This window comes from Copidosoma floridanum, unplaced genomic scaffold (genome assembly GCF_036245765.1).
Source record: "Copidosoma floridanum isolate Cflo_tuat_1 unplaced genomic scaffold, Cflo_Japanese_pri ptg000028l, whole genome shotgun sequence".
NCBI lineage: Eukaryota > Metazoa > Arthropoda > Insecta > Hymenoptera > Encyrtidae > Copidosoma > Copidosoma floridanum.
The window spans coordinates 5,985,644-6,012,388 of record NW_028321905.1 but is presented as its reverse complement, the minus strand read 5'-3'; the positions used below and the strand labels follow the sequence as shown (position 1 = coordinate 6,012,388).

The following is a 26,745-nucleotide window of genomic DNA, read 5'->3' as shown; positions in this document are numbered from 1 at the left end:
CATCATTATTTTTTTTTTTTGCACCGTTATTATTATCAAAACTATTATTATCAACATTCTTATTATAATCATTATAACCATCACTATTATCCTTATCATTATTATCATTGACATCAATATCATTATTATTATTATCATTTTCATTACTATCATCATCATCTTAATTATCATTATCATCATTATTGTTATCATCATTATTATTATCATTATTATCCTTATCACCATTATCAGTGACATCAATATCATTTTTATTATCATCTTCATTATTATCATCATCATCGTAATCATTATTATTATCATTATTGTTATCATCGTAAATATTATCATTATTATTTTTACGATTATTATCATCATCAACATTATTATCACTATCAATGCCATTATTATCATGATGATCTTTATCATTATCATGATTATCATTAATATAATCATTGTCATTATTCTTTTCATTATCAACATTGACATTATCGTCATCATTATCGTCACCATTACCATTATAATTATAATTTTTATATTTATTATTATTATGATTATTATTATTATCATCATTATCATTATCATCATCATTATTATCATCATTTTTATTGTAATTATTATTGATGTTATCATTATCACTTGTATTATTATTATAATTTTTTTAACTACTCCGTTTGTCATAATCATTGTTATTGTCATTTTGGTCAGCATCAACATCATTAATAAATATGCTTGGTATAATTGTCGCTAACATTCATCTGACGAAGGGCATCTGCGTCAACTGCTCCGTTTATGTTTTCGTGTAAAAGTTTTGGCAATATGTCTGTTTTTTTTTCTTCTTTCAAGGACCTGTCTAAAGACCCTGCACGCTCCAGTTCCAGGCACATGGTTGGTGCATTTTCCTCCATGCGCAGATTCACTGCAAAGGATACATTTCGGTTCGGCCTTGCAGTCCTGAACTCTGTGCTTGTCCTTCCCGAATCTTCAGCAAAGACCTAATCAGTCTAGACCTCTGTAGTTGTATCTTGTGGGCCCATATCCCAGGCACCTGTAACATCGCTAAACGATTATCCTGTGCCTTAGTCGGCACCTAATCCATCTTACTGTTATCTTCCCTCTCCTTTAAAGTGACAGAGCGCCAGCTTTGTCCTTTTCGGCCGGCGCCATTTTCTCTTGCCATCGATTTGGTGGTAGCATACCTATTTTGTTTTCGCCTGGATCTTCTTCTACGGTTTAAGCAGCCTCTTGGATGACTGCTATATTTTTCTATCAATCAGCAACTGCCTCTTAGTCCAATAACGCCAAAGTAACTCTAGGTTTCCTTAATTGTACTTTTTCTGCAGTTCCGATAACAGTGAGATGGCCTCTGTCAACTTCCACTTGTTTTTAGTGCATTTTGCGAGCTTTTTTAAACTACTTTGCCTTTCCGCTTTTTTTTTGCCATTTCTGGCTTATTTTCATTAAAAGTTGGTGTACTACCTAGCGGCCTCATTCTATCAGCCACTTGCTCCTTGCGGTTACCATGTGTTTGCATTCTAGTGTTTACGATTTTCTTTCACGGTTTATCGTCGTCGCCATTCTTGCTTTTTTTTTTAATGCGCTTTGATCCTTAATAGCGCCATCATCCGTACCTCTTTTTTTTTGGAAGCTGTCTGATCACACGAGCTGGCCAAAATGTCTTCAACACTAACATCTGTTCCACAGTCTTCTGGTGGCAGCATTCAAGGTCCTTTAAGAGCCAAATGACTTTTTCCAGGTAATTTCTGGCTTCCTTAACTGTACTGCTGACGTTCGGCTGCCTGTCAATTGATTTTTTAATACTTTGTAGAATGTCTGTCATCTTACCTAGAACTTTTTTCTCCTCCTTTAATGTATCACTCAGAGTTTTCTGCAGGTAAGGAACAACCATTGATTCAGCCGGCGTCAGCTAAAATTTATTTTGGCTGTTCTGGTCTACGTTCTGTAATATTTGGGTCCAATCGATTAACCAGATTCCAGTTAATACTTGCTTTAGAAAGTAACAAAGCATAGCACTTTCGTGCTAAACACCTACGTGACCTCCTTAATAATCTATAAGGCCACCAACAAAACTTCAGGCTTTCAACGGGTCAAAGTTAGTGGCGAATTCCCTCTGAGAGGTTACCGCCTGAGGTAAGTTGTTTTTACTAGTATCGACCATGTTGGGTTTCATATAGAAATAAATCATAAATGTTTTTAAGAAGTCTTCTCCTCAGCGTTTGGTCCACAGAAACTATTTTATTTCGTTTCAAGCACCAATTGCCGCAGCGCATCGAAACCATACATTTACAAAAAGCTTGCTTTCATCTGCTACCCAAAGAACGCACTATAATTATAATTATTATGATTGTTGAAATAAGTATAACAGTTATTATTATTATTATTTTATGAGCAATATTACTATCACGAATATAAAACACAGCTATAATTGTTAGTATTACTATCGTTATCATTATTTTTATAATCAGTAACATCATCGTTATTATAATTATCATTATAGTCATTACTATTACCATCATCATCATCATTATTATTAGCATCATCATTATGAATATCATAACTACGATCATGATGACCATCATTATAACTATTATAACAATCATTAATATTACTATTATCAAAATCATCAACATCATTATCATTACATTATCATCAACATCACCACCGTCATCATCATCAGCATCACTATTATTGTCATCATTTCCATCATCATCATCATCTTCAACATCATCGTCGTTACTGGTATCACTTTTAGGATAAACATCACAATTGTGATTATTATTTTCATCATTATTATCAGCGACATCATTATTAACAATATAATCATCGTAATTATTGTATAATTATTATCATCGTTATTGGCATCAATATTAACGTTGGCAACATTATTATAATAAATATTATTCGTATTGTCAACATTGTTATTAATGTTATTATCATTATTTATTTACCATCATCATAATAATTTTTATTACTCTTATCATCATTATCATCGTTATTATCAGCATCATCATTATCATTCGCATCATCATCATCATCATTATTATCATAAGCGTCTATATCATCACCAGAGTTATAAACATTATTATAATTATCTTTATCGTTATTATTATTATTATCATACTTATTTTTATTATCATTATAATTATTAGTATCACAATTATCATCATAATCATCGTCGTCATTGTCATCATCATTATTATCATTATCATAATTTTTATAATTAGTTTTATGATTACCATAAGTATCATTATTATCTTTATCATTATGATCATTATCAGTATTATCATTGTTATCCCCATCACTAATTTTATCGTCATTATTATTACTTTCGTTCGTAATATTATACCAAACATTAGCGTTATTATTATTAATATCAGATTAATTATCATTATGGTCATAAAACATTATCACCATTTTTATATAATCATTATCATCATCATTTCTATTTTTTTATTATAATCCTCGTTATTATCTTAATCATTATTATTATCATAAAATTTAGTATTATTATTACAATCATAGCAATCATTATCATTATCATCACCATCATCATCATCATTATCATCATTATTATTATTATCATCATTGTTGTCAATATTATTATCATCACCATCGTCTTAATTAATATCAATCTCATCATTTTTATTATTGTTATCACTATTATTATCATAATAATTGTAATCATTATCATCATTTTTCTCACTATTGATGTCATTACTACTATCTTTATTTTTATTGTCATTACTATTATTATTTTTATATTAAACGATATAATTACTCTAATCATTAACATTATAATCATCAACAACTTCATAACTATCGTCATTATTAACAACTTTATGACTGTCGTCATCATCAACATCATCATCATCATCCCCATCATTTTTATTATAAGTATTTTCAGTATCATTTTTATTATCATCATTAGTATTATTATTATTACCATTATAATCCTTATCCATGTCATCATTACTATTAATATTATTATCTTTGTTATCATTTGAATTATCATTATGATACATACAAACATAATCATCATCATTATCATTTTTAGAAATACCATTATCATCGTCAATTTTATTGATAATATAATAATTATTATAATCGTTATTATCATTATTTTTATTATAATTTTAATCATCATAAACCTCATTCTTATTATCCTTATCATCATTATCGTCTTTGTCATAATTTTTATCATAAACTTTGTGCATTTATTTATTTTTTTTTTTTTTCTTTCTCAGGTCATCCAGAATTCCGTTATTTTTTAACGTTGTTTTAACGAAGTTTTAACGTTGAACTTTTAACACAGAAGGTATAGGAAAGTGCCAGATTGGGGGTCGATTTGTGAACGAAATTGCTCATATCTCTAAAACGCTTCTTACAATGTTTCCAAAAAAATAGTATGATATAATTCATATTATGAAGCAACTGTAGTTAAACTTTGAAAGGGCTCAGCAACATAGTTTTTTAATACGAGCCTGGCAAAATTGATAGCTTTAGTTCAGCTGCATGAGAATAAAAAGGACAGCTGTATATTACGGACCTCCTAACCTATGCATATACTACAATGCAGAATGGCACGCACTGTAGAGCGCTCGACTACTACCTTAATGTTTTTTTGGGAAACTCTGGGCATTATGTCAGGTATCTTTTTCTTCTGTCTTGGATATATCTAAAGGCCCTGCATGCTCCAGATCCAGGCACATAATTGATGCTCTCTCCTTCGTGCGTGGATTCACTGCATAGGACATACCGTGGCTCGGCCTTGCAGTCCTTAGCTCTGCGCGTGTCCTTCCCGCATCTTCAGCAGAAAGCTATGCAGTCCAGGCCTCTACAGTCATATCTTGTGCGCCCATATCTAAGGCACCTGTAGCATCGCTGAGCGATGATTCTGTGCCTTAGTCGGAACCTAATCCATCCTACTGCCATCATCCCTTTCCTCAGGAAGGACAAAGCGCCCACCTTGTCCATTTCGGCCAGCGCCATTCTCTTCTGCCATCGATTTGGCGGTATTATAGCCACTTTAATTCTACCTGGGTCTTCTCCGATTTAAGCAGCCTCTTAAATAGCTGCTATAACTTCCTTCCTTTTCATCGTCGACTATCTCTAAGTGCAGTACCTCCAAGGTAATTCTAGGTTTCCTTGATTGTACCTTTTATGCGGTTCCGATAGCCAGTGAGTTGGCCTGCGTCAACTTCTCCTTATCTTTGGTGCTTTTGGTGGGCTCCACCATAATACAACCAGCCTTTGTGTTAAGTATTCTAGTAACTTCCGCACCGCAGTCCCTCGTGTTGTTACGAAATGCTCCCAGTAGTTCCGCGTATAACTTTCCTACTGCTGGTTTCACGAGGATGGCCTCGTTCCTCTCCTTTGCCTTCCTCTGCTTCTTTATTTCCTTTCTTAGCTGATTTTTAATTAAAGTCGGTGTGCTACTTACCGGCTCCTTTTTAGCAGCCACTTGCTCCTTGCAGTTCGCAAGTGCCTGCTTTCTTTTGTTTACGACTTTCCTCCACAATTCATCGTCGTCGTCATTTTTACTTTTTTTTTAAACGCTTCGATCCTCGGTAGCGCCATCATCTCTACCTCTCTTTTATCGGAGGCTGTCTAATCACATTATCGCCATCATAATCATCATTATCATTATCGCCATCGTCGTCATCAACGTCATTATCATCATCATCATCATCATCATCATCATTATCATCAAAACATTCAAACAGAGCTTCATACCACTGAAGATAGGTATACATTTAAAAGTAAAACCATGCATTTGTCTTCACAACATTAGAATCAAAATTATATCTAAATACGCTGATATCGATTACGGTATGTTAATCTTATTTATCCTGTGATTCGATTCTTGTAACATATGAAAGCACTAAAATTTATCTTAAAATGGAAAATCTCATGTAAAAATTTAGAACAAGTTAGTTAAAGCTGTCTCTAAAACAGTCTTACACGCATTTTGATGTGCTAATTAGAAACCTCTTCAATTTTTTCTGTTACATCATGATGTTTACATAACCTCAAAAAAGGAGGCATTTGTTTTAGTGCTGGTACTGAATATGAAGTATATCATGGCCTTTTTCTTTGAAAGTAGTATTTATCATGTGCATAACTCTCCTATTCACATGAGAAACATGGAATGTTTTGTGAAATTGAATTTCATTTTACTAGTGTGGCGTCAGTTTAGGCATATGGTTGTTAATTAAATAAAATATTCTACTTAAGTAAATGTTTTAAAATTTTTTATTTGTTATACAAAGAAAGAAGTAGACAAATAAAAAATGTTGAACATTGAGTAAAGTAAAAATAATGTATTTTTTATCAATAACCATATACCTGAACTAACACCACGCTAGTAAAGTAGAATGAAAAATTTTTATTGATATGTAGCAGGTAATCTTACCAACAAATCAATCAAAAAATTATTAATTACTGTGGCATACTCATAACACAGGTCACTTACATTTGGTAAACTACAAGAGCGGAAATTAATAAAGTGTCTTTACATAATTGCTTACATAGACTTATTTTGATATATTTTAATGTACTCGTAATAATTGATAGGTATATTTTTATATACTTTGGCGTATGTGTTTACAAGACTACTATATATAGCTATATGATTTCTTTTTTTAACTTACAGATGACAGTTCATTTATGCTGTTACTTTTTTTAGCATTAATCTTTTACGGTTTAAAAACAATTTTTTTTACGTACGAGTTCTTCTAAAATGCCTATGTTTCATAATAAAGATAAATTTTGAGTTGTTTGTGGACAATATTTACCAACTAAAGTTAGGAAAAATGTCACAGATACATGTAGAGAAATGTATAAGAACTGTTATGGTATTGAGCTGTAGATAAGTAACGATTGGACCTCCCGAGTCATTTGTATAAGATTTTTAGCATCCATCTCCAGTTTTGATAAAGGAAACAAAGAAGCAAAACGTTTTTCAAAACCTATGTTCTGGCGACAACCTGAAAACCATAAAAAAGACTGTTTTTTTTGTTCATGGGAGACTAAGGGTTTCAATTCTGAAAACAGACATAACATCAAACATCCTGAATGTAATTCAGTAACTCACCCTGAAAAGTTTACTAAAGATCTATCTGAATTGAGCTTGTCCAAATCTGATCGATCTGAGGAGTACCACGTTGACATGCAAGTATCTGAAGAAGGTTATATTAATGTTTATTAACTTTAAATGTTAATTCATCAGGTATTTATAGTAATAAGATAAATTTACCACTATGTTAGAGGCTGAAGAAGTATTAACTAGTAAGTTTGAGGATACAGATACAGATCTTACAAGAAAAAAAATGTTTGATCAAGATGAACTCAGCGATTTTATTAGAGACCTGGAACTGTCTGAAGAAAATGCTGAATTATTAGCCTCTAGATTAAAAGAGAAGACTTGTTTGACACCACAAACTAGAGTGAGTTTTTACCGCAACAGAGAAAGTAAATTTAGGCAGTATTTCGCAAAAGAAGAGAGTTTAGTATACTGAAAAGATATTAATGGTCTAATAAGCGAATTCGATAGTATTTTATATGATCCAAATGAGTGGCATCTTTTTTTAGACTCTTCAGCAAGAAGTTTAAAAGGTGTACTATTACACAATGGTAACGTATATGCACCAATACCAGTAGCTCACTCTGTAGTGTTGAAGGAAAATTATGAAAATCTGCATTTTGTATTAGAAAAATTGCATTATAATGAGCACAATTGGCAACTATGCGGTGATCTAAAAATTATTACAATTATGCTCGGACAGCAAAGCGGATTTACTAAGTTTCCATGTTTTTTATTCGAATGGGACAGCCAAGCTCGTGATCAGCATTACGTCAAGAAATAATGGCCAACCAGAACAAATATGACACCAGGGCAAAAGAATGTTTTAAAACGTACTTTGATACTGCTTGACAAAGTATTGCTACCACCTTTGCACATAAAACTGGAACTTATAAAACAGTTCACAAAAGCAATGAAAAATAATAATAGTGAAACTTATAAGCACATTTTTCTAAAATTTCCACATTTGTCAGAAGCCAAAATTAGTGCAGGAGTTTTTGATGGGCCGCAAGGTAGAGCTCTATTAAACGATGGAGATTTTGAAAAAAAAAATGATAAAAAGCGAAAAAATAGCTTGGCAAAACTTTAGAGAGATTACCCATGGCTTTTTGATAAAACAGAAAAAATTCAGAGTATAAAGCCATCGTCCAGGAAATGGTCAACAGTTTCCATGAATAACGATGCTTCATGAGTTTAAAAATACATTTCTTGAACTCGCATTTGTAAAATTTTCCAGAAAACTGAGGTAATTTTAATGAAGAGCAAGGTAAAGGATTTCATCAGGACCTAAAAAGCTTGGAAGAGAGATTTCAAGGAGTTTGGAATGAGAAAATGTTGCTGACTATTGTTGGATAATGAAAAGAGACACGAATATTTTACACAAAAGAAAGTCCATTCGAAGATCATTTGAAGATGAAAAAACTCGCTACTCAAGCAAAAAAGACTAATTGTATATGTGTATATTGTAGAAAACCCAGGAGTATATTTATTTTTAAACTGTAAGATTGTTATTTAAAACTCTAAGATACTGAGCAAACTACTCGTGAATTCCTTTCATTGACGAATTTCAATTGATTTTGTGCTTTCTTTTTGGTGGTAAACATTTTTGAGATTTTAAGGTTATAAGATTTTTATACTGTCATAGATATCACTAAAAAGTTCGGCTTACTTCAACGATAGCAAATACGAATGTCTTTTTATATATCCTTATCGTTTATTACCTTGCACTAAGGGCCAAGAATTCTCAATTTTCATGTTAAATTGTGGTATTTTGGACGTTATGTAGAAATGATGATGTTAAGGAATAATTCAGAGTGAGCATGCTTTCTCATAATTCTAAGATATGTTGCTAACTATGACAACAACTGTTTTATAGACAAATTGAAATCGATCCTGATCTTTTCCGTCGTGATGCCTTTTGGGTAGGTGGTCTCAATAGTGGTGAGAATGTCAGGGGGAGACTTAAGTTACCTTTGAAGGTGTGTAATCGGCTACAAGATTCGAACAACGATAACGGGATGGTACCAATGGTTCTATGCGTGGTATGATATTTACCTTGCTGAAGTCTATGTTGTCATTAGAGCAAATAGGAGACCAGGTGGTTTGCAACGGGCGAAATCATCAGGGATTTAGTGCAACTGATTCGTTTTTGGTCTTTTTGTAACTTTAAAAAAAATTCATTTATGCAATCGTATACTAAATATATACCCTTTACTCATCTCCTACACTCTTTCGTTTCACCTTTAGGCTGTGTCACTTCTGGGTCTGGGCGTTAGGGTGCAACTGTATAACATACCTCAAGAATTATTACTGGTGAGGGAGTTGAGAGGGTGGGAATTCGAGGATGGAGGACGAAAATGTTCAGATTATGGGTTCTGGGGTTCTATTGAAGTACTTATGTTCATTCTCATGAATTAGTACTTTTAAACATATTGTTGACATCTGCATGTGTGCAAAAGTTATATTTTATCATCTGCATATTCGCAGAAGTCAAAAATTCGCCTAAAAGATCTAATTTTCATGTATCTTAACAGAAGCTCTTGGTTTGTTTAGTTGGATACAAAAATTTAAGGAGGGTAGAATCTTTTTGACTCTTCAAAAAAGTCCTTAAAAACTAAGTTGCCTTTTTTTGACTCTCATTTGCGATGACTCTGAAGTTTGCAATGTTGGGTGCAACGAATATAAAAAAAACTATTTGTTTTTTTTTTCAGTTAAAATGCTTTAAACGGTTTAACGAAAAATACGGAAAGCTCCCATCAATTTTAAGATTATAAAAATGTACCCGTCTCGAGATATAAGAGTTTAAAGATTGATTCGAGTAAATAGGAGTAAAAAATGCGTTTAGGCATGTTAAAACGATAGTAGTAAGATTTATATAATGAATACAAATCAAAGTAAATGTCCGTCTACTCAATAACTCATAAAAATCTTCAAAAAAAGAGCTTCTTGCTATGATACCGTCACGATATAGCAATGACCTATATAACCCAATAAACCAACAATGTTAAAATAGGCTGTATACGCATGTACAAATGACTTAAAAAATAAAAAATTCATTTAACCAAAACTGTAGTCTTAGTGGTAGTAAAATTAAATAATTAAAAATGTATATTTTCCGTGATCGAGAATTTAATATACTAAGATTTCATTTTGGAAATATTCGTAATAAACAAAAAATACGAAACATTCTTATTCAAAAAGGCTGTACGACACCAGAGATAGCAGGAACAACAAAATAATCAATAAAAATGTAGAACAGCTCAAGTACTTTACGTCTTCCAAAACTTAATACTTATAAAGATTATCATTGATTTTTTACTTATAGTCTCTTCTTATTAAAATTTTTTGCTTATGTACTCTAACAGGGGAATATATTTTATGATGATATTCATATCGCAACGGCTACTATAGAAGAGCATTTTGAAACTTTCAACGAGCTTTTTAAAATTATTGGTCAGTTTCATTTAAAATTTCGTCTTGATACCTGTTATTTTGTCATATGAGTCATTAATTATTTAGAGTATCAAATCAGTTCGGATACTATCCAACCCATTGACAGGAATATTTCAGCCATTTTGATAAACAACATCCTACGCAACGCCAAAGGTGTACTACAACTTATTTGGCTCTCAGGGTTTGGTGCTTTATAGAGTAACAATTGATTTTAACAAACGTTATTTATTCCCCTGTAAGTACAAGTAAGTACAATAGCATGTAAATAATTTTTCAAGATGTATTAAATTTTTAACTATGATCGAAAAAATAAGAGAGTTTTTTAGTCAGTATTTGAAAACATAAAATTACTTTCCCTACCACACATATATTAACGTATATATCTTCCTATGTTTTATAGCTGTTTTTAAGTCCAGGCCTACTAGCCACCCCACTCTGTCCCTCGCCACTCTGTGCCATCCCTCAGCCGATCCAAGTTGCCCCAAAATCACCCCATAGAGATGTATGCCAATAAAGAGAGATGTTTGCCCTGTCGTAGGCAGGCATGTCAAAAAAGCCTATAATACTTGGATCTGATAAGTCTAGTAAGCCTGTTAGAAATAGCAGACGTGTGATAGGCTTATAGAAGCTGCGTCTTATGAATTCAGTAAGTCTGATAAACAGCCCCAAGTAATAGTAATTGGACTGAGGTCTAATAATAACTATCAAAAAAAAATGTATTTCCTACGTACAAAAATAAAAAAAAGCGATAAAAAAATAAGCTGATAGTGGCTAAGTGCAGTTGTTACGTACAATAGCATACAGCTTTGCATGCGTACGCTCCCAATGGTCTAGGTTCAAAAGAGTATAGGAATAGAGAAGTCAAAACATAGAAAGGGAGACAAAGCAATAGAGGAAAAAATTTATTATTTATATTATTTATTCCCGCACCGTAAAACTCATGTAACAGCTGGTGTCAGAAGTGGGATACAGACAAAAATTTTTTACCGGTTGTCCCGTGCGCGGAAGTCCCTTAGTCTCGAAAAAAAAAATTTATTTTTTCTATTGATAAACGCAATAAAATGAAGAGAGAAAAAAATATATGGCTCATCGTAAAGTGAAAAAAAGTGTCAAAAGTGCCATACCCCAAATTCAGTGGTCCAACCATCTTAATAGAAGGGATCTAGAGAAAGCGTGAAAAGAAAGGAAGAAATAATCAGAAAAAAAATCTTCAGCACTGCTACCAGACCAGTACAGTAATAAGAGAGGAAATTGCATTTTAATCCAGCAGACCAATTTAGCAGAAGACTAGAAGCAACTACCAATTACTGAAGTCAGGGAAGTACGGACAAAACAAAACGAACACGGTACGCTGAGCCCAGATAGCAGCCACAGACGGGACACGGGATATATCTCTCAAAAGTAGGAACAAGGGGAAAAGCTAAGGCAGGTAAACTCAGGGGAGGATCAAAGGCCAACCCATGGATATACACAGGATCATCATCATACAGACTATCGTGACAGGATCTGATAAGTAAATATTCATTTTTCTTTGTATACTCGAGTCATAACTACCAAGAAAGATATGCGCTCAAAGAGATAATTTCTATACATTGATATTATTACTAAATTGGAAAATTCGAGGACTTTGGTTGCAACACATAATCATATGCACAATCATATATTTATTGTACAAGCGACAAATACTCCATACAATAATTTTTTTTTATTAATCAATAAATAGAAGGAGTAGAACCAAAAAAAAACGGACAAAGGCTATTGACTAAAGCTCATTAAAAGTGCACATATCTATCAAAAGAATCCAATATACCCAACAACCTAAGCGTCTAACGATTAAACTAAATATACGAACGATTAAAAAAAATATACGAACACAGAAGACAAACTACAGAAAAAAAGCTAGAGGTCAACGTTACAAAAGACGTTGAAATAAACGTTACACTGAGAGAAGGAGTACAGAAAGTCGAGAGGTGCATGGATACACACAAAATGTGATCGAATAACATAGACGACTAAGTGATACGAATTAACCTAGCAGAAAGACAGCAAAACCCAGAAACCTTTTATGATGAAAATTCTGAGGAAGTTAACATCAAAGATAAGACGCGGACAGTTGTCTCATAGACAAGACATAAGCAATAAAAAAACTGATGTGCCACCCCATACAGAAATATATAGACCTCCTTTATTTGAAGAATAAACTCCCTAAACCAAGCACGGAAATATTACGACTAACATGAATTGACCATTTACTAGTCATCCTAGCGATAAAACCCAAGTCAAACACTACTCAGACCTACACGATATCATTAGAGAAGCAGCTACGCAGGCTGTAGAATACTATACGAACCAAACAGCATCTACATTTACACAATCAAGATGTACACCATCACGACAGACTTGTGGAGAGGCTACACTGCGTTAAACACAAACGCTAATCCCGGTTGTTCAAGGCGAACAAGTTATCAGGAACGATTGCTTTACTCGCAATGCAAGCCACGATAACAATAATTATAAACAAAATACTATGGGACAACCTCAATCTGCAGAAGAATTTGAGACAGGTTTGGCAAACAAAAATTACTTAAACACCCAAGACCAATTTACAGTACCCCCGCATTACATAGGAAATTTTAATTACGAACGCCCAATTCAGAACATGTCATCGTCACTTAGTCACTAAGCAACAAACGTGCCAGTCTTTGACGGCGGCTCCGTTAAGTTACCTCTATTCGAACAAATGGTAAAAATGGTGTCATGGACTGTGGGCCCTTTGTACAAAAAATTCTTTGTAGGTTCGCTGGCAAACAAATTTTAAGACACGGCAGTCGAATTCATAGAACACCTAGCACAGTTCTCCTCCATCGATGAATTTTTAGTAGAACTGAAAAATAGATACAGTAGCATCGGTAGCGTCAATACATTGTTGGCGAAACTAAAAGTCGTCAAACAATACAGAGGCGAACTAGTAGAAGAATATAGCAGCCACGTACAAAAAACGTAAAATGGAATAATAACCTTATACGACTCGGATACGACACTACTCCCTAGCCAACGATAAGCATTGAAAGGGATCGCTGAAAAAGAAGCCATATGTAAGCCTACGTGAAATAATGCCAGCACGAATCGAGGCTCACATACACCTAGCAAGAACAAAGACAAGAGATCCGGACAACCGTGTGCATAATCAAGAGCAAGCAAAAGCACGCGACATGACAGAAAAAAGTAAAAGAACCAGGGATTATCAATTTTGCTCGAATTGCAATAAATACGGGGAGCACCCTACAAAAAGAAACTGGTAGCAGATGCGACGAGTAAGAAAATCTAAAGCCCGGAAATAAAAGCAAATGATCAACCAGCGTAGGCAGCACCAGATAACCAAAATATAAGGGGTAAAAATTGCGCTTACTGCAAACGCGGGGGGCACGATAAAAACAAATGTCGCACACTAGTGAAAGACGTAGAGAGTGGGAGGATAAATCGGAGCAACGGATGGGAACAATACAGCTATGATAACCGGGAAAATACGGAAGGAAATTTTAACTACCGAAATAATTATAATTACTCCCCTAATCCATGATATGCATAACCCAAACTATAATAACAATTATAAAAGGAATCCCTATAATAATGCGGGTTACAACAGATAAAACAACTTCAACAGCGACGCTGATTAGCCAAGAAGTAACAATAACAGTTACAACAGCCAATACGGTAACTACTATAACTATAGAGGTAATTATGACCAAAAGAGGAACTATACTAAGGGTGGAAATTGTAACGACAGAGGACCCCCGAATAAAACATCGAGGAGAAATAAGTCCAGTATTGGCCGCTTTGCTATTATCTTCACTGTCAATAATTACAGCGTTGTCCATTCAGCACCGCGTCGAAGGTTACAGATGAGGTCCTTACCAAAAGTACAACGAAAAACTCGCTTCTCAGTGGTTTCGCTAAATTGTCGAAGTATCAATTATTAAAGAATGCTGTCTCACTACAAACAAGCGCATAGAGAGCTGAAAGAAAGTCCTAATAACTGGCGTTACACACAGAGAATAAACCGACAAACAGATTGACGTTCCAGTAACAGAGGTAGATATTCTCGAATGTGAAATCGGACAAGGGGTAGAACTATTCAGCATCGCTGGGGATTTTAAGGTATAAAAAAACCCGTAATTGGGCTTTTTAAAGTTAAAAATTCAGATTAAAATACAGAAGATAATGAAGTTATGAAAGAAAAAAGTGCTAAATGAGGTAAAAATAATGACAATATTAGGAGTGTCATTAAAAATCCTGAGAGTATTAAGAAATTGGATATGGCAGCTCGAGTAAAAAAAATAATGAAAATCGTCGATACATACGGCTGCAACACGGAAGAATTAGACCACATCCAGAATCTCATAGAGTATAATCCGTTCGTATGTGGCTTCAACGGCGAGACACTAAAGGCTACAAACATACTTAAACATAGAATAACAACGTCAACAAAAGAACCAATCATTGCCAAAATGGTACGCTATCCAATAAAACTAAGAGAGCAAATGCAAATAAAAGCAGACAATTTACTACAGCAACAAATAATTGAACCCTCGACATCCCGATGTAAGTTAAATATGTGGATTGTCCCGAAAAATGTGGGACCGAACGAGCGTTTATAAAACTAAAGGATGCTCTATGTAGTAAGCCAGTACTGAAAGCTACAGATGTAAACGAACTCTTCATTGTAACAACTAACGCATCCAACTACGCCATCGGAAAAATTTTAAGCCAAGGAGAGATAGGTAAAGATCACCGTTGTGAATACGGGTTCAGATGTCTTAAAGGCAGTGAATTACTATACCCAACATACGATAAGGAATTATTGGCAATAGAGTACGCCAAAGAGCAATTTAGACCGTATTTGTTCGGTTGTCAATTTACAGTCGTAACGGACCATGAACCGCTCAAGCGTTTCCCCACATCAAAGAAACCGGACTTAAGACTCACAAGACTGAAAGCAGAACTTCCGGGATGTAAGTTCAACGTTGTTTACAGACCTGGACAGAAAAATAAAGCACAAGATGCTCTTTCTCGTAATCTAGTTCTAAGAAAAGGGGAGGAAACTCAAAACTACCATGCCAGGAGCTGTATGAGCTTGCAGAAAAACAGGAAAGGGACAATTAGGCAAACGTAAGCGCACCACCAGCACGACTTTATAAAATACGTACAAGGAAACAGAGGAATCTGATACGAAAAAATAAGAAAGTCAAAATGGAAACATTTGACTTAGACGAGTCAGACGAGAAAGTAAATAAACAGAAGCCCAGGAAACTTAGAGAATGCGAACACGTATCAAGCACCAGCAGTTACAGTGGTAGAAATACGAGCAAAGAAAAAAACATGGAAAAAGAAGTAAGAACGACAAGCACACCATTTATAAGCGAGGGTATAGCAAAGAAAATACAACACACAACTCGTAAACCTTAATTGGATACACTACATAGAAAAATTCCAGATTTTCTTACCACCGAGCAACCACACAACTCGAAGAAAATTATTATCGCGCATTGTAATACCCCAGCAGCAACGCAGAGGAAACATGAGCCAGAAAAACATTGCGTATACCAATTAGCGCGGAAGAGCGAGGCAGTGGAAAGAGTAGAAAAAGAGAGAGAGCGGAAAGCTAGAGAGAGACAGTAAAAAAAACGGCAGCAGCAAAAACACCTAACGTAGACGAAGAAGGTAGAGAGAAATCGCAGCATAAAAGATAGTTTATTCAGAGGCAGTGGAAAAAGCAGAAAAATAGAGAGAGAGCGGAAAGCTAGAGAGAGACAGTAAAAAAAACGGCAGCAGCAAAAACACCTAACGGGGACGAAGAAGGTAGATAGAAATCGCAGCATAAAAGAAGGGTTCATGAACAGCGAGAGAGAGAGAGTAGAGCCAAAGACAGACAGCAGGTAAATGAGCGGGGAACAAAAATCACCAGGCCAAGCCAAACAACACTGAACGAGTTCGCGTTTAAACAACCACCATATGCACAAGAACCCGACGGCGAAAACAATAATTACAATAATAACGGAAGCCCAATTAAAAATTTAGAGTCAATAATTAATTAATCAACCAATTGATTTCTAGCAAAGGTCTCAATCAACGTCGAAAAAAAAGATATTAGGGGAAAAGAGAGCATTGGAATCGAAGTATGGGAAAGTGACGATACACCGATCGCGATGAACGAAGAAGACGACGCAAATACTCGAGTATCGGGGACTTAATGCACAGAAACCCACAAACAGCTAATAATGATCGATGTCCCTAGAGACGGAAGCTGTCTGTTTCATTGCCTAAAACTTCTGTACGGGTTGGCGGAATCAGCAGACGAGCTTAGAGAAATACTATGCAGGTCAAAATGGATAAATAAATGTAAAGACCTAAAAGGAATAAAAAAAAATACTCTTTTTTTTCTCACAACAGTATGAAGCAAACGTATGCATACACCTGCAAGTATCACCCGATAAGACAATATACAAACACTTCATGGGGAGAAAGACGCGGAATTTAAGCACATACATCTTAAAAGCCAATACTATCAAGCCCTCACAGAGAAAACCAGTAGCGACTTCTCACCTAAAAATAATAATAGAAATCAAGACGACGACCCTGATAATCAAGAACCTCTAGATAACATAGAAGAAAATCTTGAAGGTAATAGTAACGACCAATCTGTAAACAAACGAGACAAAGAGAATGACGAAGAGGACGCATGGGATACGTAGAGCGGTGAAGAAAGCGAGAAAGAGGAAGAAAGGGAGAATGCTGATAAAGAGCGCATCATGCCCCCATCTTGACCTCCACCACTGAACACTAACACCAAACGAGACTCTCCCTCTTCAGGCTTAAACAAAGCTTTAATAGAAAAAAGCGACAATAGTCCTGGTGAGGAGAAAAAAATTTTTGACAAAGCGGGCACAATGGAAAAGTATGGAGTATGCAGAACACGATTATCACTCGACATACCTCCATGGGCCCCACAAGGCAGATCAGATCCCACCCCGTTTTACAAAAATGAAAAAAGTCGAAGATCACCCGTTCAGATATCTCGACAACCTAGCAATCTTTACAATAACAGACGATATCCAGGGCACAGAGACCATAAACGCGCTATACAAGCGTGACTATATAAACCCAGTAGTCATGAATAATGAGACAAAGGCAGTCAGTGACGTCATGGTGTCCAAAATAAGAAAAGTGTGTGTTACTCGGATGTACGCAAAAACTCACTTCGAGGAATCAGTACTAAGATGCGACAGAAATAAATGTGTGACAGCTCTTAGATCACTGGTAATGGTGAACAAGTTAAAAACAATAGGATTGGTAAGAGATTTAGCGATACTAAATCTTAACCAATGGATATACGTAGTCAAACAATTTGAGGAAATCCTCAAACGCATAAAAATAAGTGCCACGTTATACACAAACACTTGAGTACTGCCACCTGTAGATCAAAGATATAAGCTAATAAAAGAAAATTATGAATTAGCAATAGGAGGACAACAGGGTATTAATCAATCATATAGAAAAACAGCGAAAGACTTCTATTGGCAAAACAGGCCATGGTAATCACGGACAATCTAAGCAGACTATTCGAAAAGATATCAATGGATTTTTATGGGCCAATAAACAAACAATCGTCACACAACAATACACATATCTTATTAATACAGGATTAGCTAACCAAATATGTAGTGCTGACCCCTATCCAAAAAGCGATGGCAGAGGAAGCAGTGAGAGCCCTAATGGACGAATTCATATTATACTTCGGAGCTCCAAAAAAATTATAATCTGATAGGGGGACACACTTCATGAACAGAACCATGGAGGAATTCGCTAAACTATTTAAAGTCAACAAAATCGGGAGCTCAGCTTACCACCTACAAAGCAACGGTGCAATCGAGCAAATGCACCACGTCCTGACAGAATATTTAAAAGCATACGTCAGCCAAACCGAAAAATGGAACGAAGTAGTACAACTATGCGCTCTGGCGTTCAACACGTCAGAGCAAGAGAGCACAGGCTTCTCCCCATACGAGCTCGTATTCGGTCGACGTGTAAAACTTCCATCAAGCTTCAAACAGCCGAAAAAAGTACATACGTACACAGAACTGCTAGAGCAAATGAAAGAAAACCTTACACGACTAAGAACGCTGGCAGCAATGACACATACACAGAATAAGTATGGATCAAAATATTATTACGATAGGAAACTGAATACAAAGTTCTTCATGAAAAGAGAAATGTTATATTTATTAAAAGAACCGCCCAAAGGGAGGTACCACAACCATTTTTAAGGACCATATGAAATAACGGGCATAGATTACAAACATCACAACATGAAATTACAAAGAGTCAACGAAAAACGCGTAGCGCATGTGGGTAAAATCAAGAAAGCGTGTATACAAAAATTTCACCATTCAGCAAAAAATGAAAGGAAAAAGGAGCAAGAAACTATAGAAGAAACACTTCTATAATAAATACTTTATTATACAAAACATACTTTTTCTTTTTCGCAGCCCTCAGACGAGCCGCGACAAAAACCACAGATTATATAGAAAGGAAATATGAAATCATTAATAAACTGCAACCAACGGACGTTTTGGCAATCAATTACCCAGTTCTAAAGAAGCAATATTAGTTGAATACGTACAAAAATAAGAAAATGTTTTTCCTTTCGTGGCCTTCGGACCCACCTTGAAAGACATACATCGATAGAAGCAGGTAAATAAACGATAACATTAAGAGAAAAAAAAAAGAAACACATACATGCACACTGGTAAAGGTAAGAAATTATAACAATAACATACGAACGATATGAGAACAAAACATGCAGCATACAAGATACACGTTTGGCATTCTCTAACGAAAATGTAACGAAAAAAATAATAATAATGTAAATACTAACAATAATAGTAAACATAATGATAACAAAAACAATAAGATAGTAAACAGGTAGCGTTACCAAAACAAAATTGAGGCACTACAATCAACGAAAAATTATGTAACACGTATACACATGACAAAAATTAGGCTGTAGGCATGGAACATGCAGGGTCGAAAGGACGAACAAAAAAAATCGAAAGGCAGAGAGGAGTCTGAAAAGAAAATGGATCAGATTTTAGGTGACGCGATGACGCAAACTAACTGTTCGTGATCACGGACTGCGCAGTAAACTCTCTTAGCTGACGGTATTATCCGGGAACAGACAAAATAAGCAACACATTGAAATTCCCAAAAAAAAACGAAAGTAACGTATTACCCAGACGCTAGGGTTAGAAAAATAACCAGCAACGCTGCCGAAAACAACACCCACAACTTCTGCTGAAATGGGCCCGGCACCTTAGGGCGTGGGACACACCAAATACCCAGAGAAATTACGGTGGCAACAAACCACCAGAATAATGCAGCAAAAAAAAATAAAAAAAGGAAAAAAATGGGAAAAGTGGTTTAATAGTCTAGACAATCTAAACATAGTATCTAGAGCATGTAAAATGAAGCGTATGAATTGACAAAAAGCCGTAATATAAGATAACGGAAAGGAAAAGAAGAAAGTGAAAAACAATAAGTGCAGTAAATGGGAACCAGCGCCGCCAGATCATCGAAATCAATTAGGCTTCATTATAATTTCATTTTCATGCATGACACACAAGAACGGAAGGAAAGGAGCGGGAGAATTTTACGAACAGAAAATTGGACTAGACTTATATAAGCCAATTAAGCCTCTGGCACAAGTTTGACAATCTTTCCGGTCTCGCCTTTGTTGGGGTGTAATGATAATTAAATATGTTCATAAAAGTGTACTCATTCAATTACTGAGGAGAAAGAGAAAATACAATAGAAAAAAAAAAAAAATAAATTGAAAAAAATATTAACGACAGAGTGAGAAAACAATAAAGCATGTAAGCGTAGCCGTAGTAGGATAGCGAGGAATATATATACACTAAATAGTGCATGCCGCAACATAAGATAGAAAAATAGATTTATGTAAAGAGAGTGCCACACTCGCAACTAAAAATAAGCACACGGTTCTTGAGTGGTATAATGCATTGAATCTTGTCATAATTGAGTAAACCACCTTCCAGTTATATACATGTGCATGAGCGTAGATATAGAAAAAGAGAAACTTAGATGGAACCGAAATGAAGACAACGTATAGCCATACGGCCAACCACTCTCTTTTCTCCCTCCTCACTCTCTCTACTGCGGTTCTTAAAAGATTTCAAAAACAAAAATATATCCACAAGAATGGAGTAGGGTACTCGAAATAAGAAAACATCACGGTGGCACGTATCACCAAACATACGAATACGAGGTAGCGCAAGTAAAAGGAGAGCTGTTAGATTGGATGGATTACGCATGGATGCTGGCGAAAATATTATTAGGAGGAGATGCAGGATAGTTCGGGTTTTTAAAAATGGAGGGCCCCTTTTACTAATCTGTTATAGATTGTTAACAGATACCTACCAGCGCAGTAGACAATGAACGGTGATAAAGGCAACATCAGAAAACAGCATCTCTGCAGCTGATGAATGAACTGAAAATATTATTAGCAATAATGGAAAAAGAGGGGGGATAGCTATAGTAAAAAAATTATACTTACAGTAACATGAATATGTATAAATAATAATAACAATAATAATAATAAAAATAATAATAATAATAATAATAGTAGTAGTAATAATAATAATAATAATAATAATAATAATAAAAATAAAAGTAATAATAATGTTAATAATACTAAATTAGGCCAAACACAGTGGACGTTGACCAGCGCATCCTTAACAATACTCATAAAATACTTGCTAGATATAATTACCAACAGTAAAATAAAAAAAAAAAAAGAAAGAAAAATTACGAGTTTGCTATAACTTAAACGTAGAAGTCCTTTCAAAAAAAAAAAAAAAATGAAAAAATTTAGCAAAAAAAACTGTAAAAACACTAGGGTACCTGTCCCAATTATGGACACTTTAAGAAAAATTTCGAGCTCAACTTTATTTTGTGTCTAACAGTCAATAGAACTACACCTTGTATAGTAACGTATAAGTCGTTTGATTCTTTTTTAAAAACATCAAATTTTTTTTTTATCAAAAAGTTTTGTTATTTTTATTTTAATGATGAAACAAGAAAAAAAAATTTTTTCTTGACCCCCTCGATGGACTTTGAACCTATCGTGGACCCCCCTATTGCGGACCCTCTCCATAATGTGGACCCCCCTATTATGGACCCTGTCCATAATGTGGAACTCCTTATTATGGACCCTGTTTAGAACTTGGACCTCTGTTCTATGAAATCTACTAAATAGGAAAAAGTAAAAAAATATTTGTATGTAATTAAATAAACATTTGAGATTTATTTATAAGTACTTCTCACACTTTTAAAAATATATATGACTAGGCACTGTTTGAGATAAGTTTTTAAGAACACATTTTTATACAAAACTAATTTTGTGATAATCACTATTACTTTTTTTTATCATAATGATCATATATTTTTTATGACTTTGTTATGGTTGTTTCGTCTTCTTGGTGCGTTTTTTAAGAGGAATTTTTCGTTGTTCTTTCTTTACTTTTAGAATGAAAACAACAGCTTGAAGTTATGGATTTGAAGGTTATGTATGCACTCAATACTGGCGGAATAAAGGGTCCATAATAGAGTCAGAGCCGATAATCATGGCTCTATTGTGGACCCTCTAATAATGTATATAAATATACTTTTTAGGAGTAAAATTTGTTTTTATTATTTTTCTGAAACTCTTCTTAATGTATTAAACAATTTTTTGAGTTCAAATAATACTCCTAATTTTTTAAATAGCATTTCAAAAATATGAGTATCTTACGGTTTTCAACAAGGCGTGATGAAGAAAATAGTCAAAAGCGTTGTGTAACTTTTTAATATATTATTTCAATGATATAACATTATTTAAATGCTATCATACGTGATTATTACAGTGAATTAGAGAGAAAATAAAAACTTAAAAATTAATTCATTGTGCTATTGAAACACTCGTTTAACTTACCATTAATAATGTGATAATGGGTCTACGATAGGGACAGGGTCTATAATTGGGACAGATACCCTACATTTGTAATAAGACTTAGCGATAAGATGTAATACTAACAATACCACTAGAAATAAGTCAAGCAGTAAATTTCTTGATCCTTGATATCTGAGACTACAAAAAAAAAAGAAAGTATGAAATTAACAATTATAATAGTATGAAGCGGTTGCTTATAAATCAGTGCAAACTTATTATACAGCTTATGTGTAAACAAATATAGAAAAAATAAGGAAAATATATGTTAGCAATTGTATACCATAAGTAACTAAGAAAATCTGAAAACAAATTTTTTGTATAAGGGGAACGCGCAGACATAAAAAAAAAGTATACACATACAATACAGCGAAATAAACCATTAGAAAAAATAGGAACAGGGCACTTAAAACCACCCTCTTCCCTTTAACCGAAAAAACTATACAACACAAACACTACTCTATTATAAATATACAATTAAGAAGGAAATCGCCGCCGAGGACGTCGGCGTCACGGCCTTGGATGTGTCTCGTGCGATAGTATGTATGTATCTATTCATGTAAGACTTTATTGAAACCTTGTGATGTAACCACGTATGGTTTCAAAGGTTATTACATAAATTAAGTACATAATGTTTACAATATATATAGAAATATATGTATAGCTATGCATGCGTCCGCTCCCGCTGGTCTGGGCCCAAAAAGGTAGGGGAATCGATAATTGAAGGCATAGGAAGGGGGACGAAGCAATTGAGTGAAAGGAAAATCAGCTAGGAAAGACCGGGCCCGTGAGATTAAAATACACGCGCAACTTCCCTCGAATATAAGTAATTCTGATAAAGCATAAATTACAACAAGTAGGCCTATTATTCATTACCGCACCGCAAAACTCACGTAATACAGTATAATAAACCTGTTTTAGTAGTGGAGGGTTGGGGCTCAAAGCGAGCAAGAAAACGGAGCCCCACTAGTGTATATATCAAACCACCCTCCCCATATGTAGCAGCATCGATGTGTATCATTGTGTGTCGAATTATTCACACTGTTCTATCTTAAAGTGGACAGAAAATTTAATTATTTCAAGGCACTTTTGTCAATATAATAAATAGTCACAGTTTTACACATCTTCCTACGTTTGGCATGCCATCACTGTGCTAAAATAAACTATAATTTCACCTTTTTTTGACTTTCGTCTCACTGCTTTGCAAAGCAAACAATTTATTTAAAAAAACAATATTTATTGCAACAGTACAAAGATCCCAAAAGTTCTCAGAAATCTTTTAATGTACCACGGCGACTTTACTAGACCTTTTACATTTATAACAAGGTAAATTCTATAATAATATAATAGTTTTTCAGAAAAAAATCATTATAACGTTTTATTCAATACACGTAAAGTAAATTAAACAATGTTCATACAACAACATACTGAATGCAAACAAAATCTAGCTGTAGTTTATCGTAATTGTCTCACTTAATTTGTTCTGAAAGCTGCTTCACAATGTTTACAATACTTAAATCTATGGTGAGTTCATTTATAATTATAATCTAAATATAATGTTGTCAAGCTAAAGTAGATCTTAAAATTCAACAGTTCATAGAAATTCTTTTTTTAATTTTTTTATTTATTTATTTATTTATTTCTTTTTTTTTATGAATTACTGTCCTAAACTCTTTTGTAGTTAAAGAAATTAAGTAAAAATTGATGATTTTATATGAACTAAGTGTATTTTCTGATTCGTTGTTTTTTTACCATACTCCGCTAAAAGACTACTTTTCTTCCCTGATTCCAGGAACGAAGGAACCAAATTTATCCTAAGTAAAAACTCTCATTCCCTGCTTCTTCCAAAGTATTTTGATAAAATCTGCTCAGGAATTGCTTCCCAAGCTTTAGAAAAAGGTAACAAATGTGCAGATTATGGCAAAACTACTTTTTTATGATAAAAGAATGCCAGCTTTTGCCCAGAAGGTAATATTGCGCTCTTGACCCTGAAATCGTCGGAAAAACTTTGTATTTTAAAGGAAAAAAGTGAAAAGTAATTAACGCTATACACAAAAAAGTATGGAATTGACTATTAGATCTTTCCTTACCTTGCTTTCAACTCGGATAAAAATTATAAACACCTGAATGAGAATACCATACTTTCGTTTTTTCTGGCGTAATATAATATGTATTAAGAAAATTGGTGAAAATTTTGGGAGCAAAGAAAAAAGTAGTAATCATTTAACTGACATATTGACACATAAAAAATTTTATAAAACGTAGTTTATTAATAAATAGTCTCTATGTACGTTATTTTGCATATGAATCGTAGTCGACAGTTTGACACCATGATTTTTTAAACTATTAAGGCGATGACTAAGTTATCGTTTAAGATTATTTTTCTTTATAGTTCTCTTCTTCCTAAAATCGAAATTGTAGTACTTTGCAGAATAATATACTAATCATTTAATGTTTCCTAATCACTAACAATTAGAACTTATAAGTGCAGAGTACTTCATCACTTGTTGATTGGTATTCAGTGAGAAGTTTTCACTTATTCTTACTTTTTGACAAATTACCCTATCTTGTGTTCTCCATTTCGCAGTTTCTTATACTGTACTTATTAACAAAAAAAAGTGATTTAAATTTTTTACATCTTTGATGAGTAGTATTACATCGTTAAAATATGAAAGTAGTCCATAAAATTTCATCTTGCAAAACTTTTAAATGCAGCCGACTGTGGATTTATACATAAAGGTACTCTCGACGTATTTAGCTGTTCAGCAATGAACTTGTGCATTTCTTCTGTAAAAAAAAACAAAAAAGTTATACTCAACATTTAAATACCTTTTACTAGTAAAAAAATTATTTTAGAATATTAAAAACTATGGCGCTATTATCAATTTTAATAAAAGACTTGAAAATGTATATAACATAATTATGAGCACAAGTCTTGTTTCGAAATAAAATTCTAAAAATCCTTAAAAAGTGATGTTAATTTATTATACTGTCTATTACTAAACAAATTTTTTTTCTTTGAAATAAACTTTATTTTATTGTATTCTTCAATGTTAGTAATTAATATAGTCCCAATAAAATATTCTATTAGGCTAGCGCTGGAGTAGCACAAGTCCAAGAACACTTTTAAAACTATATTTTTGGAACAGCCTTAAGCTCTTGCGATGATTTACTTGGTTTATCTGTACTTGTTATGTAACAATCCTTTAGTACTACTCTTAATTTTTTAGGTTGCAAAAAACTATTGGAGGCCATACTTCAGAAGTATAAAAACTACACTAAAAGAAAGTCTTCTACAGTTTTAACTAAACTTACCAAGCCGTTTTAGCGGTAATGGCACTAGTAGTTCAAATCAAGGCCAAATCCGGAGTAAGCCTTGTGGTTTTCAAATGGCTTGTCTACTACAGTCACAGTACCAGTGAGTCATACAAGTAACAAATGTGTAATACAAAACACTTTTAATATAATATTATTTGTTAAGCATATTTTAGTAAAGTCGAAGTTATCTTCACTTTATAAAATATCTTAAAGTAAGATTTAGTATGTCTTTTATTGATTTAGGAGTTGTACGTTAACAGTATATTTTAAAGTTGTAACTTATAACAACAAAATGCATGAAAACGTTCAAGTAGAGAAATTTTAAGTGTAAGCTTTAATGAGTTTTCATTAAAAGCAAATTGATAGTGACATTGTCTTATAAATAAATTTATTACTCTTATGGACTTCATAAACTTTTAGTACAGCAATCTGTGTGCCGTCATGATAAGAGTATAAGAGAAAAGAAATGTCTTAACAGGGCATACTATAGTTTTATCATTTTTCAAAACACCAGTATTACTATTAAATCACGTCGTATGTTTAGTTAAAGAGGTAGATATTTCTCAGTGCGAGGTATCATGGCACTGTTCTTTTTGATAAAAAATAAATAGGAAAGAAATGATGTGTAGATAAGTTTATTGTAATCACACAGAAAATCTCAATTTCTGTATCATAAATTACTTCGCATTTCAAGGCATAAGCCAATGAAAGTTAATTAAAAAGAAATTGTATTGTACACTTCCGTAACAAAATTAGTCAACCAATGCGTGCTATAACCAAACACATTGCTTAGGTTTGGTGTATGCATTTGTGTAATAGTGGTAATAATAATAAT

The 26,745-nt window shown here is 33.8% G+C and overlaps 1 protein-coding gene across 1 annotated transcript in view; it reads right to left on the bottom strand.

The window, feature by feature from the left end:
• Positions 1-24,877: 24,877 nt before the first annotated feature.
• nmo (serine/threonine-protein kinase nemo) overlaps positions 24,878-26,745 on the bottom strand; it is a 497,113-nt gene continuing 495,245 nt past the window's right edge. The window contains exon 9 of the mRNA XM_023391687.2: positions 24,878-25,379. Within this exon, the coding sequence (XP_023247455.1) occupies positions 25,282-25,379 (98 nt within the window). The 3' untranslated portion in view covers positions 24,878-25,281. The remainder of the gene's footprint in view (positions 25,380-26,745) is intronic.